General features: G+C 28.7%; 1 protein-coding gene across 1 annotated transcript; it reads right to left on the minus strand.

Annotated features, from left to right (window-relative positions):
- Nucleotides 1-2,114: 2,114 nt before the first annotated feature.
- Nucleotides 2,115-6,910, minus strand: LOC107171203 (venom serine carboxypeptidase-like). Its single transcript, XM_015521464.2, has 5 exons — nt 6,555-6,910; nt 5,499-5,697; nt 4,970-5,116; nt 4,646-4,881; nt 2,115-2,946 (listed from the first exon to the last, which is right to left on the minus strand). The coding sequence occupies exons 1-5, from the start codon at nt 6,879-6,881 to the stop codon at nt 2,404-2,406; spliced, it is 1,452 nt and encodes a 483-aa protein (XP_015376950.1). The 5' UTR covers nt 6,882-6,910; the 3' UTR covers nt 2,115-2,403.
- Between the last annotated feature and the right edge of the window lie 5,767 nt (nt 6,911-12,677).

Below are 12,677 nucleotides of genomic sequence, written 5' to 3' on the forward strand. Positions count from 1 at the left end.
TTGACTTATTTTAATGACCATCCAAATTATCAACTAAATTCACTTTCTTAAAAGAAATTATGCTGGAATAGAAAATTCAAGTATTTGTACTGTCTTAAAAAGTGGTGACAATCATAATTTTTTTTTTTTATAAACCGCGACCGTTGTAAAGTCAATATAGGTATGTTTATAGTTCCACTTGGAATATAAAATATTAAAACAAATTATATTAAATTGTTGATACTTTAAATGTTTAAAAATAAATAAATAAACTCGTGACGTAGGTATACTATTTCTTAATTCAGCCAAAATCGTGATAATAATATACGACAACAAATAACGCAGACGCCAGACACGCAGTTAAATATTATTAACAATTTGAAATCTAAGTACATCAGCTTAAAAGTTTTAATATGAGAATCGGCTCATCTGGAACTTACTGGAATTGGTCCAGCCAATCCGCCGTTGACTGAAGAAAAGTTCATTAAATTATTATTATAAGTTAGCAGTTGATGAATAATAAAGTTTATTCAATAAGTTTAAAATTAATAAGATGGAAAAAATATTAATTTAAACTAGTTTAAAAAGTTTAATTGACTTTTCAATATTAGTACGAACATTATGTGGGCCGTGGATCACATAATGGGTATTTTGTTCCATATTCCATATAATATACTATATAATATTATTTTATCGATAAACTTAATAGAAATATTATAGTATTTATTTATTAATTCATTTTTATTTATAACCGTAAGGTACTCTTATTAATGTATAGATCATTACTAAAACCCAAAATGTCAAAAACATTTTTATTTCTACTTAAATGGATTATTTTAAAATTAACTGAATTAAAAAACTAATCTATTTCAATTGTAATTTAAACTAGTTTTGAAGTTAAAAATTGTGACTAGATATAGTTAAATGAATTAAGTAATTCAAAAAAACTTTTAACTCTTTAATGCCAGCCTGCAGTACAACAGTCGTCACATAATGATACCACCTTACCAGGCGTAATTTTTAACGTGTAATCGAAGAGCATGTGTTTGATTTTGATAGAAACATATATAACATTTAGTTAGTAAAAGAGGTTAATACTATCAATTATTAGTAATAAAAAGTGTAAAATACGGTGAATGAGTGGGGTGGGAGGGGGTTTGGGCACAGTGGCGGCGCCAGAATTTTAATACCAGGTGAGCCAGGCTTGGGCCCAAATTTTTTAGGGAGGGCCAAATTGTTGACTTGATATACATATATATATATAAACAATAGTGATAACAGGCAATTGCGCAGAAGAGGGAGGGGAGGGTCAACTTCCAATCTTTCAATTTTCTTACACTTCATCGTGTTAACTTACTAAAACAATGATTTGTTAATATGTATTAATAGTATTTATTTCCTAATAAAATATATAATCATGTAAAAGTATATTCATCAAAAGTATATAAAACTATAATGCTTTCCCTTGTATTTTCTTCATAATAGTTGGTTAATAATCTAATCCCGTTGTTCATGGAATTTTCAATAAAATTATTAATAACATTGATTAATATTTAATAATAACTAGTAAGTACAACTTATTATTTTCGTATTCAGCCGTCGAAAAATACACGTTATTTATGAGGTTTGAACTTTGAAAGCATAGTGCATAGTTTTCAACCCATTCAAAATGTCGTTCATGCCATCTATTATGACTTAAAATTTTCATATTTTGATTTATTCAGGAGATATTTTTTAGTAGTATTCTAGTATGATTAAATTTAATTTTTGGGGTGGACCACAGGGGGGTCGATACTTTTTAAGATGGGCCCGGGCTCACCCTGGCGCTGCCACTGTATGGGCACCTCTTAAATATGTATTTTCCCTGTTGGCGTTATTAGGATTTAGAACTTAGAAGTAGATCTGGAGCCACGAAACCTTATGATAATGACGTACCAAAGTCGAAAAAATATAAAAAAGGTATTATATTATTATATTTTATCATGTAATGATCATATTATATTATTGTGATGCTAACAAGAAGCATAAATATTTACATGGGAATATTATAATATATCAATACTGAAAATTGAAATAGGTTAAGCATAATACAACAAAAATAATCATATTCAAATTAAAAAAAAAATTATATTAATTGGTTATAAAACAAAAAACTTAAGACTTTACAAAATAATCTTCTATAGAGTGAATTTTTTATAAAAACTGATAATAGTATTTATGGTTATTGTTTATTGAATGGTCAAATGACAACCATATAAGTAAAAAGAAAATATTAAGTACAAATAGTCAAATCAGGCAGTAATATATCTATTTATATAGTATAATTATAGTGTTCAGTCGATGGGGTTTATTAAAAACAAATAGGTAACCATGATGAACATTATTAGTAAGTATTTCAAACTCTTTTAAAGTGTAGGTTACAATTTATTGATTAAGGTGTTTCATAATAAATTTGTGAATGAGATCGTACAAGATTTCTGGTTTGTCACAGGATACTAAATGGCCCGCATTTCTGACCAACACTTCTGTGAGGTTTCCAACCGTTTTTATGTAACCGGCTAACTTTTTATTTACATAGTACGGTTTTCTGATCGCCTTCTTGTAATCCACGCCGTACGGGCTCTTCATGTTTGAATATAAGTTGACAGACAATGGATATGCCACGACCAGATCCATCTGACCATTATACACTAGAATGGGATAACTGGTTACTAGTTGTTCCAGATGTTCCTTAACTGAAGTCATGAAGTCTGGTATCATTTTGTAATATATCACGCCCAAACTAGTATACTCGATGTCGCCAATGTGAAGAGCTCTCCGGCTATCGACCGTCTGTAATAAGTCAATGTAGCTGACGTCGCCTATGCTACTAGTGGAATTCCACGGAATCGTGTCGCCGTCAATGATATTGTACAAGCTTGGAAATTGAGTTTGCTCAATAAATGTACTCATTATACCACTCCAGGCCTGAAAAAATAAATAATTTTTATAATGATAATATATGGGTACTATTTACACCAGAAATATAAATTATGCGATTCATGACGTACTTTCACTTATACGTGGGCAGGAATTGGATGGAAATGGGTTATGTGGAGTGAATCAGTAGTTCTTCTATTGGGTAGGGCTACACGTTGACATTATTTCTAAAAGGGTTGTCATTGTTTATTTTACAAACAAATTTTCCACGCGTAGAAGTGGAGGATGTGTTTGTAGAAGAAATAATGACGATTCAACCAATTAATTCAAACCTAACCAAATTCACTAATTAAATCGTTGAAAACTATATATCTTCTAATTCTACATTTTTTCCGAGACCGTGGGCGTTAAATTCAATAAGTTCTGAATAACAACTAATGCGTGTGTAGCTTTTCATGCTTCATTTTCTACAAACTTGTATTCTCCACATCCAAATATTTTTGTCTTTTTAAAAGCAATTATTGAAACCCAGAGTCGCAGACTAGCACGTTTATATCGCAATAAATAGTACAGAACAAGATAAATATATTTCAAAAAGAACATAGGTATATAATAAAAAAATTAACAATCAATTCTTATATCGAGAAATAGAAATCTGACGAAATTAGCAGAAAAATTTTTTTTTAAATTGTGTCATTATTATCGTAAAAATGTTTAATTGTGAATTATAATATTATTAAGTACCTTGTACCTATCAATCCCAAAAAAATATTTATGTGGTTTTATATATATTTATTATAATTTATAATTATGATTTAATTTTGAATAATTTATTGACGATCAAACTATAACTATCTCACTTATAGTGACCAGTTAGTGTACCTATTAGTTTATTTGTATTATATATTTTTTTTAAATCAGCATGTTATTATTTTACCTCATGGTGACTAAATTAATTATTTTAATGTAATTGCTCTGTTATACTTATGATTAAATTCTCTCTTTCTCGTTATGAACAAATATATATTATCGAGTAAACTAACCAAATTATATTATTCTAAATTGTAATGCTATGCTCAAATTATTATTTAAACATTGTTATTATTATTAAAACATGCAAAATACAAACATCATGATTACCTTAAACTCAAAATCTTATTATTTTATGATTTAACTACCTATTCTCTTATTATTATTAATATTATTTTATTTTAGTTTTCTGTATAAAGCCTATAAGTTCCACTGACTTGGCCTTAGGATCAACACTCGGCTTATAGGCCATGAGTTAAGTGCTCCCCTTGATTCATGGGTGGTAAGTAAAGGTAGTAAAATACTAGAAGTCTCACAATGTATTATACATTAATACTCGCAAAAAGTATTAAATAATACATTTCATTCTACGTGATTAATTATAAATTGTTCTAATGTGAACAAGAAGGTTAGATAAATTAGGATGACAGGATATCAAGTATTCAAATTGTTCAGGAACAGAAATAACTATGACGTTTGATTGATAATATAGATATGAGCATTTGTTTTTTACGATATCTTATGAAATTAGCGAGAAATAATATGATATTATGATATCAAAATGTGCACAAAAATACAGAACATCCAATAGAATAATTATAAAACCAAGACAATTTCAACTTACGAGGTTTTCGTCTGTAGCCATCATTATTTTAGGTACTTGCGATTTAAAAGAATAAAATGGGATTATTATTTTTGTTATGATAAGGGTACTCACGTAAAATGCATCGACATAGTGCTTATCGTGTATTGCTTTTCTGCCTTGAATTTCCAATTTATTGATTTCTTGTTTTGTATTGTTATCAACTAAACCAATTTGATATAGAAAATCTCCATAACACAATAATGTTTCAGGATCTAAAAATCCATTTCCAATTGCGATTCCTTCCATTTTTATATCAGCTAATGTTTTGTCATTGTGGATTAATGACGCCAAAGAAAGTGCAAACTTGCCTAAGTTCAAAATTAATTTTAAGTTTAATGCAATAATTCCATAATTATCTGTGTAGGTTAGGATACATGAATTGAGTGTTGTATATACCTCCGTACGATTCAGCAATAATATAGAACGGATTAGGTCGTTGTTCGGGAAACATGGTGTAGAATTGTGTTAAAGCTTCGAAAAGTTGTTCTCCAACGGTCGTGAAGTTTGTTGCATAACCGTCAATGTGCTCAGTGAAACTGAATCCTAAGATATGAAATAATATGTATAAGTATCAAAGAACATATTTGTATCAACATACCTATTTACATATCTACCCAACTACCTACATTAAGCTTTCAATGTATGTGCAATGTGTTGCAAAAATCAAAATAAGTTTAAAATCAAACAAACCTGTTAATATGCAATCGAAAAGGAGGACAATAATAAAAATATATTCTTTCACTTGTATGCATGGCATCTTCAAATCATTCTCTTACCATTATATGTATATTGATTCTACTTTCATTTTTTGATTAAAATATACATTGTGATAGTAGGTAGGAACAGTATTAAATTAGTCATAAACAGTTAAACATGTTAAAAATTAATAAACATATTTTATTATGAGTACTATATTTAATTTTACCTGTTCCAACGGGACTGTCAATGAATAATAATGAGTTGTTATTGTGCCAAGATAATGGGTTTTCATCAATTGTGTAGGTTTTTCCGTTAAAAGAAGAATTGAATGGGCCAATTTCTTTAAACACGCTGAATGCCGCACTGGCGCCAGGGCCACCTTCCAGCCATAAAATTAACGGTGCTTCTGTTTCATGGTAAAGACACTAAAAAATAATAATAAAATAATGCACATCTATTATCAAACTTCGGACTGAAGAATGCAAAATTATACAAAAATTTTCATTTATCATATTTATTTCTCACTATAGTCATTATTATTCCATGTTAAAAATTATGACTAATGTCATATAATGCTTGGATAAAAATTACGTAATATATTATTTATAGTAATATACTAATAGATATAGTATTATTTTAATAGGCTTCATTTTTACGTGAGACTTCTAATGTGAAGATTCACCGTGCTGCATTGTTATAGCCATAATAAACATTATATTTATTCTTAATTTTAGTGTACAAGACAAAAATATTAGATTAATGCAAAAAATTATGATGATACTTTTGAGTGGGGTTGGTAAATTGGATCCCAAATGACCATTACTCGGTTAATTGAGTCCCGGGAAAAAAAGTAGTAGGTAAGTTGGGTCCCGGGAAAAAAAGATAGTAGGGAAGTTTGGTCCCGTGAAAAAATGATTGTAAGCCCCGACTACTATAATTAAACAAATAAAAGTAATATTATTTATAAAATATTATTACTTATATAATTATTTTTTTTCCAACGATACACTCTTATAACAACTTCAACAGCACTCACAGTCATTAAAAGTCGATAAATTTGTAACATCGTACCTTTAATTAAACGTAATGAAGATACCGATAAGTTGGGCTTGTACGTACTAATGATTCAGTATCTCAATATTATATACGTACGTATATGTTAGTCATATTATCGTGCATCAGATATCAATAAAGTTTTTACCGAGTACATGGTATAGATATAATAGTGTAACACATTATATTAAACTGTAAGTAAAAACTTAATGCATTATTGTACGGTTACCGTTGCGGGGAAAAACCAGAAGAACAGGTTGGAGTTGTGTTGGTCGTTGACCGTGAAGTAACCGGAGTAGCTGACTACGTGGTGAGGCAGGTACACTTCGGTCACCCTGGCCAACTGCTTGGCCCTGAGTATGTTGCCGTTGCGCAGGTACGGTGTGAGAAGCAGTGGCTCGGCCGCTGAATGGGACGGCGTGGACTTGGGATCCCACAACGGATACGCACTCCGCAGGTACAGCGGCGTCGATTCAGACGACAGGCACGCGGCCCGCCGCCACACGCAACACCCGGCGGCGCAACACGCGAGTATTACACGGAACGCGGCGAGCATCGTTGTGCCACGGCCAGTGCAGTGCACTCGGCCCAATCCCGTTCCGACCGCCAACCGCCGTGACGCGGTCTCCCCCTCCCTACTCGACGCGTCGTCGCAACTTTATCGCAACGGAGCGTAACGGGTGGAACGGATGGACGGGTGAATGGATCTGGATGGGGGCATGCAATGGCTTTACTTCTTTTTAGTTTCCGACGCAACGGACAAGAATTTCGACCGATCTATAAGTAGAAAAAAAGAAATAGAAAACACTACTTTTAAGTTATAATTTCTATTTACATTTTTTTTTAAAGTTATCTTGAATAATTTTATTAGCAGTATTATCATATAGACACAAATAGCCTGTTTTTGTTTTGACATAAAGACGGGAGGGCCAAATATAATCTATTATACCAGCTACCACCATTTGAAGTAGCGAACAATGTTTTATTTCAATAATAATTTATAGTATACGGATATTACACAAATATATAGTAAAAACATTTAGTGATGAATAATTGCTTTTAAAAATAATTATTATATACAACTTAAACTCAAAATTTAAAAAAAGATTAAATATAACTTTCACTGACTGATGAATTATAACTATTATGATTTCCGTGAAAACCTATTAGCATATTTTTATATTTATAGTTACCCCGGGCCTCGCGATTTTAAAATTATAATTAAGCCTCCGCAGTTCTTAAATGATATTTTATACTGTTCAGAGATTAGTTAGTTTGGATTATATGTAATGTGACTTTTATTAATTTTGCCCGGGGCCCTGCAAATCCTAGTGCCGTCTCTGTGTACAGTGTATTGTGTATACAATATATAAATATACTATATATGACACAACAACCGTAACGTTTTAATTTCGCGTTCGGCGACCTAACAGGAAATTATTCTTACTCTGTGCGCAATAGTGTCATTTACATATAGGAAATACCACGCATGTTTTTGAATTATATATTAGCACCGTTTAATCACCGAGCACGTGCACCGTAGGTATATTAGAATCGATTGTATATTATACTATTTATACTATTATAAATTCATTGTAAAATGTTTAATATATAACAGTGACCGGAAAAAAAGTATATTTGTCATTTGAGTAAAAAGTATTTATATATAATTATTACTTATTGCATAGGTATTGCATTATCTTTATATAAATTTTAAAATATAATATATTTACTAAAATAATATGAAATTATGTATCTATAAATAGCTTTATACAATTTTAGGAATTTATAAATTCGGGTAAGTGGGTATCGCTCTGCTGTACATTAGGGGGTTGGGTGAACCTTTGACTAGGGTAGGTTCAATTTGAATGCAATGATACATATCATTGTAAACAAAAAACGATTCTGAACGGAAACGGTTTATCTGTCTATGATATATTATAGATAATTACAGGGGTGTATTTAGAAATGTCTTAAGGGGGGGCCCACAAACAAAAAGTTCAAATTTGCGTACATGGGGCGTAAAGTTGTAGGTTAGGTTAGGTTAGGTAAATCTTAGATTTAAAAAGAAAATTTTTTATGAATTTCTAGCTTAAAATAATTTGCGAATTTTCGTGATTTTTACGTATGTTGTCAAAATTTAAATTTAAATGCTTGTAAAAAAAAATTGTTGCTATATATTTCTTTTATTTTTCAACTGCTATTGTAACAATATATTATGAGCCTTGTATTAAGTTCTCAAATCTTAGAATTAAAAAGAAAAACTTTTATAAGTTTATATTTAAGATAATTATTGAACATTGCCGTAATTTTTATGTATTTAGTCAATATTTGAAATTCAAATGCTAATAAAAAAAAATTGTGGCTATGTATTTTTATAATTTTTTAATCACTATAAGAATAACTTATGAGGAACTTTGCATTAAATTTTCAAGTATTTTGATAGGGCCAAAAAAATTTTACTTCAAAAAAAATTTTTCAGAAAAATTAAAAATTTCAGTTGTCTATAAATATCTAAAAAAAGTCAAAATATTTTGAAAATTAAATCATGTAAAGAAAATGCCAATCTAAATAACTTGTGAAATTTTCAAGTATCTACGACTTATACTTTTTGAATAATTATAAATATTTACAAATATTTAAAATATTGAGGATAAATCGTTATCGTTACGCTATTTCGTAAAAATTTAAAATTTAAACGCACTTAAAATTTTTCCTATAATGATGTTTCGAGTTTTCTCTATAGCTACTTGAAGAAAAACTAATAGAAAACTTAGTGTTGTATTTTTAATCCTTAGTTTATAAACACAAAAACATTTATGATTTTTCAACTTCAAAATTACTTGGGAATTTTTGCGTTTTCGACAGATTTTGTAGAAATTTGAATTATAAACGCTTATAAAAAAAATTGTGACTTACGATTTTTAATTTTTTTTAGCTACAATAAGAAAAACTCATAAGGAATCTTGTATTAAATTTTCAAGTTTTTTTGGTCGTCCAACATTTTTTTACCGGCACTTCAAAAAAAAAATTCTCAAAAAAATCGAAAATTTCAGTGGTCTATAAATAACTTAAAAAATTAAATTGTATATAGATAACACTAACATAAACATTTGGTGAAAATTTCAAGTATTTACAGTGATTAGTTTTTGAATTACAACCATATAAAAAAATCGATTTGGTCGAAAGCTGGTCCCGTTTTTCTGTCATTTTTTTTTATTTTTCTCGATTTTTTTGAAAACTGTTGGAAAATGTTAACTTTTGACCTCTATAATGCACCAAGGATATTCACTTTTACATCGGAAACTATCCCCAAAGTTTGGAATTGAAGCATATTTCGACTAGTTATGCTGTACACTGACACACACAAAAAAAAAAAACACACATCATTGTAAAATCAATACATTACTTCGTTCAGAATCTAAAATCTATTCCGCAACTTATAGCCACCGTTTACTATACTCTATACTCGTTTAGTATACTCTATACTAATATATTAGATTCTATACAAAATGATATAACACTATTTTATATACCTATACTATCAAACAACAATTTCCTAACAATAATATTTTAGCTTAATTAAATTAATAACATTTCAATTTAAATGTTTTTATAACATATTGTTGATGTTATAAAATTAATATTAAAATGAAAAATAATGTGTTAATGTTTTGATTTAGTTATTTTTATAATGTTTTAAATTGTACTTCATTAAAAATTTATAAAAATATTAATGTTTTAACCTAAAGTAATATTGTTGTTTTTAAATATAAGATAAAGATAAGCTTATCAAAATTTCGTGAAATATAATTAGTAAAGTTGTGTGTATGAATTATGGTTTCAATTGTTATGAGCTATTAAAAAAAAAAAGTAAAAAAATGTAAAAAATTCAAAATCACCTAAACATATTATAGACAATCAGACGAATTTTATTATACTATTACATTGAATAAAAATAAGTTAAATGTATGAATTAGGTGCTTATTGCAGTATTTATAAATTATATTTTTACTATTTAGTTTTAGCGCTTTATTTATTTTAGAACAAACGTATAAACTATTTGATTTGACTATTTAAGTAAATATTCTTGAGCATTTAATATGTAGTCTAAACATTTTTTAAAGTAAATAAATAAATAGAATTATTATACCTATTTTATTCGATAACTTTTACCCACGATTTGTATATTTTCACGACCAATATGTCTATTCCTCTATTCCTATGCATTTTATAGTCATTTTACATTTATAATGCCATACTGTCACGTTTTAAATATATTTTACAAATTCATTATTGAACTACATAGATTTTTAATGTGTCATTTTTCTAGCCCCAATTATAGCTAAACTATATAGGTCAAACAAAAATGTTCCGATCCACCACAGTATCCAGCTACTGGTCTAGTTACACAGTTGAACAAACTCAGGAGAACACTCGTAGTGTAAAATATTAAATGAGTAAAAAATAAACAGTGTATTTTACAAGATAAAATTATACATTCATAGAATCATATAATTTTTTGGTTCCTAACACTCGTTAGTTATTATAGACCAAGACACCAAGTGTTAATATGAGTCATTAACAATAACGATATCCGATATTAGAGTGAACATAAAAATAAAAGTGTACACTGATTTGACACTATATGTTGATGAATCTTAACATTTCATTCAATATTATATTTTATATTGTATTGTTCAATTCGAATCACGTACAGGTTGATTGAAATCTGAGGTTTTCCAAAACGTTAACATCACTTAATGATTGAGTCATTTGGTATTTCCCTATATTTAATGAATAATAAAAAATGTTTTTTTTTATGTATACAATTTTATTGTAATACTTTGACGAGACACATCCGCAGGAAATCCAATAGCAACATACTAATTAATATTACATTTTTCTTGGACACATATAATAAAATATACCTACAAACATTGTTATTCATTCTATTGTTTGTGTTTCAATATTTATTCATATCATATGAGCCAATCAATCTAGAAACATTTTTATACATATAGCAAATATGTACAGATATAAATACTAAATTACCTAATAAACTATATACCTAGTTCATATCTCATATTATGTATTATTTATCAATTATATACGTTTCACATTTACCAAGGACATCAATTTAAATTTTAAATTAAGTCGAACTAATCAAAGTATAAAATACTTTTATATTAGATTCTGAGTGAAATGTTTTTTGTATCTATATTGTTATGAATCGAAGAAGTAAATTTAATATTCTTCAGTCAAATGGGTATTTAGAATTGGTTTGATTAGGTACTTTGACGAGTTATAAATAGAAGAATTCCAATGCATATCTTATTAATCAGAAAACACAAATAAAATAAGGTAGAAAACGGGAATATTAATTTAAAAATCAATTTTGTTGTTATTCAAAAGTTGATAATTTCAGATACTTGAAATTTCTTCCAAATGTTTTGATTATTATTTTTGAAATAATTTAAACTATATATATTGATGCACATGATTGGTCTTTCAATAGGCTGCTGAGTTAATATTTTGATATTATTTTGGGTTTGATGAGGTTTGGTATATATCCATCCATAATCATCGTTCAATATCGCTTTTATGTAGCTTATGAAATCTGAATTTGTATTCATCTACTCAAGCTCCCAACACATATTTTTGGCTCTGGTATAGAATTAAATCCGGGTCTCAAACATTTTTCTAATACATATTGAAGTAATTTTGAAATAATTATTTGCATAAACGCTGGGTTCCTTGAAAGTCCGTGCCTCATTACTATTGGTCTTCTGATCCTCCCCCCCTGGAAGGAGCCCTGCATTTACTAAAAAATTGTTGTTTCGGTTACTCTCATCGCCATTGCGTCCATTTGTGACCGCAACACTACTTTTATTTTTATATACAGTTATTGTTATACATACTTGAACAACAACTGGTAATTAGTCTTCATAATGACTAATTGGTGACTACACAGAACACATTGAATGTAAAAACTTTTCCTTTTTGTACATCGTCGTTATTTATAAATGATTTTTTCGAATAATAAAGTTTTATATTACTTGGGAAGTCGGAACTCAATTTACTTAGCCCTAATATTCAATCAATTATTTGGGACTCAGTATACCACTTTCGGTATTGCCGTATTGGCTAAGGTTAGGATGCTAAAGATTTGTGCAGGTATCTATTGTATAGTTATTATCCCTAAATAAAACATAATGAAATTTTAAAATAAATACAGTATAGATAATAATTAGTATTAAATATTTTTAAGCTTAGAAATAGGTGCTGAAACTCGTATATACCTGTTTCAATCGTCCTGAATCTTTTTTTTATGCTGTGATCATAATTTATA

The sequence above is a fragment of the Diuraphis noxia genome, unplaced genomic scaffold (genome assembly GCF_037042655.1).
Source record: "Diuraphis noxia isolate RWA-SAM2 unplaced genomic scaffold, SU_Dnox_SAM2 contig0001, whole genome shotgun sequence".
NCBI classification, from domain to species: Eukaryota; Metazoa; Arthropoda; class Insecta; order Hemiptera; family Aphididae; genus Diuraphis; species Diuraphis noxia.

Bases quoted from the DNA above. Each gene is read 5' to 3' on its own strand.
- LOC107171203 (XM_015521464.2), bottom strand. From the start codon at position 6,881: ATGCTCGCCGCGTTCCGTGTAATACTCGCGTGTTGCGCCGCCGGGTGT. The intron at 5,117-5,498 runs GTAAAATTAAAT...TTCATATCTTAG, and splicing joins TGACAGTCCCGTTGGAACAG to GATTCAGTTTCACTGAGCAC. The intron at 4,882-4,969 runs GTATATACAACA...TTTTGAACTTAG, and splicing joins TATTGCTGAATCGTACGGAG to GCAAGTTTGCACTTTCTTTG.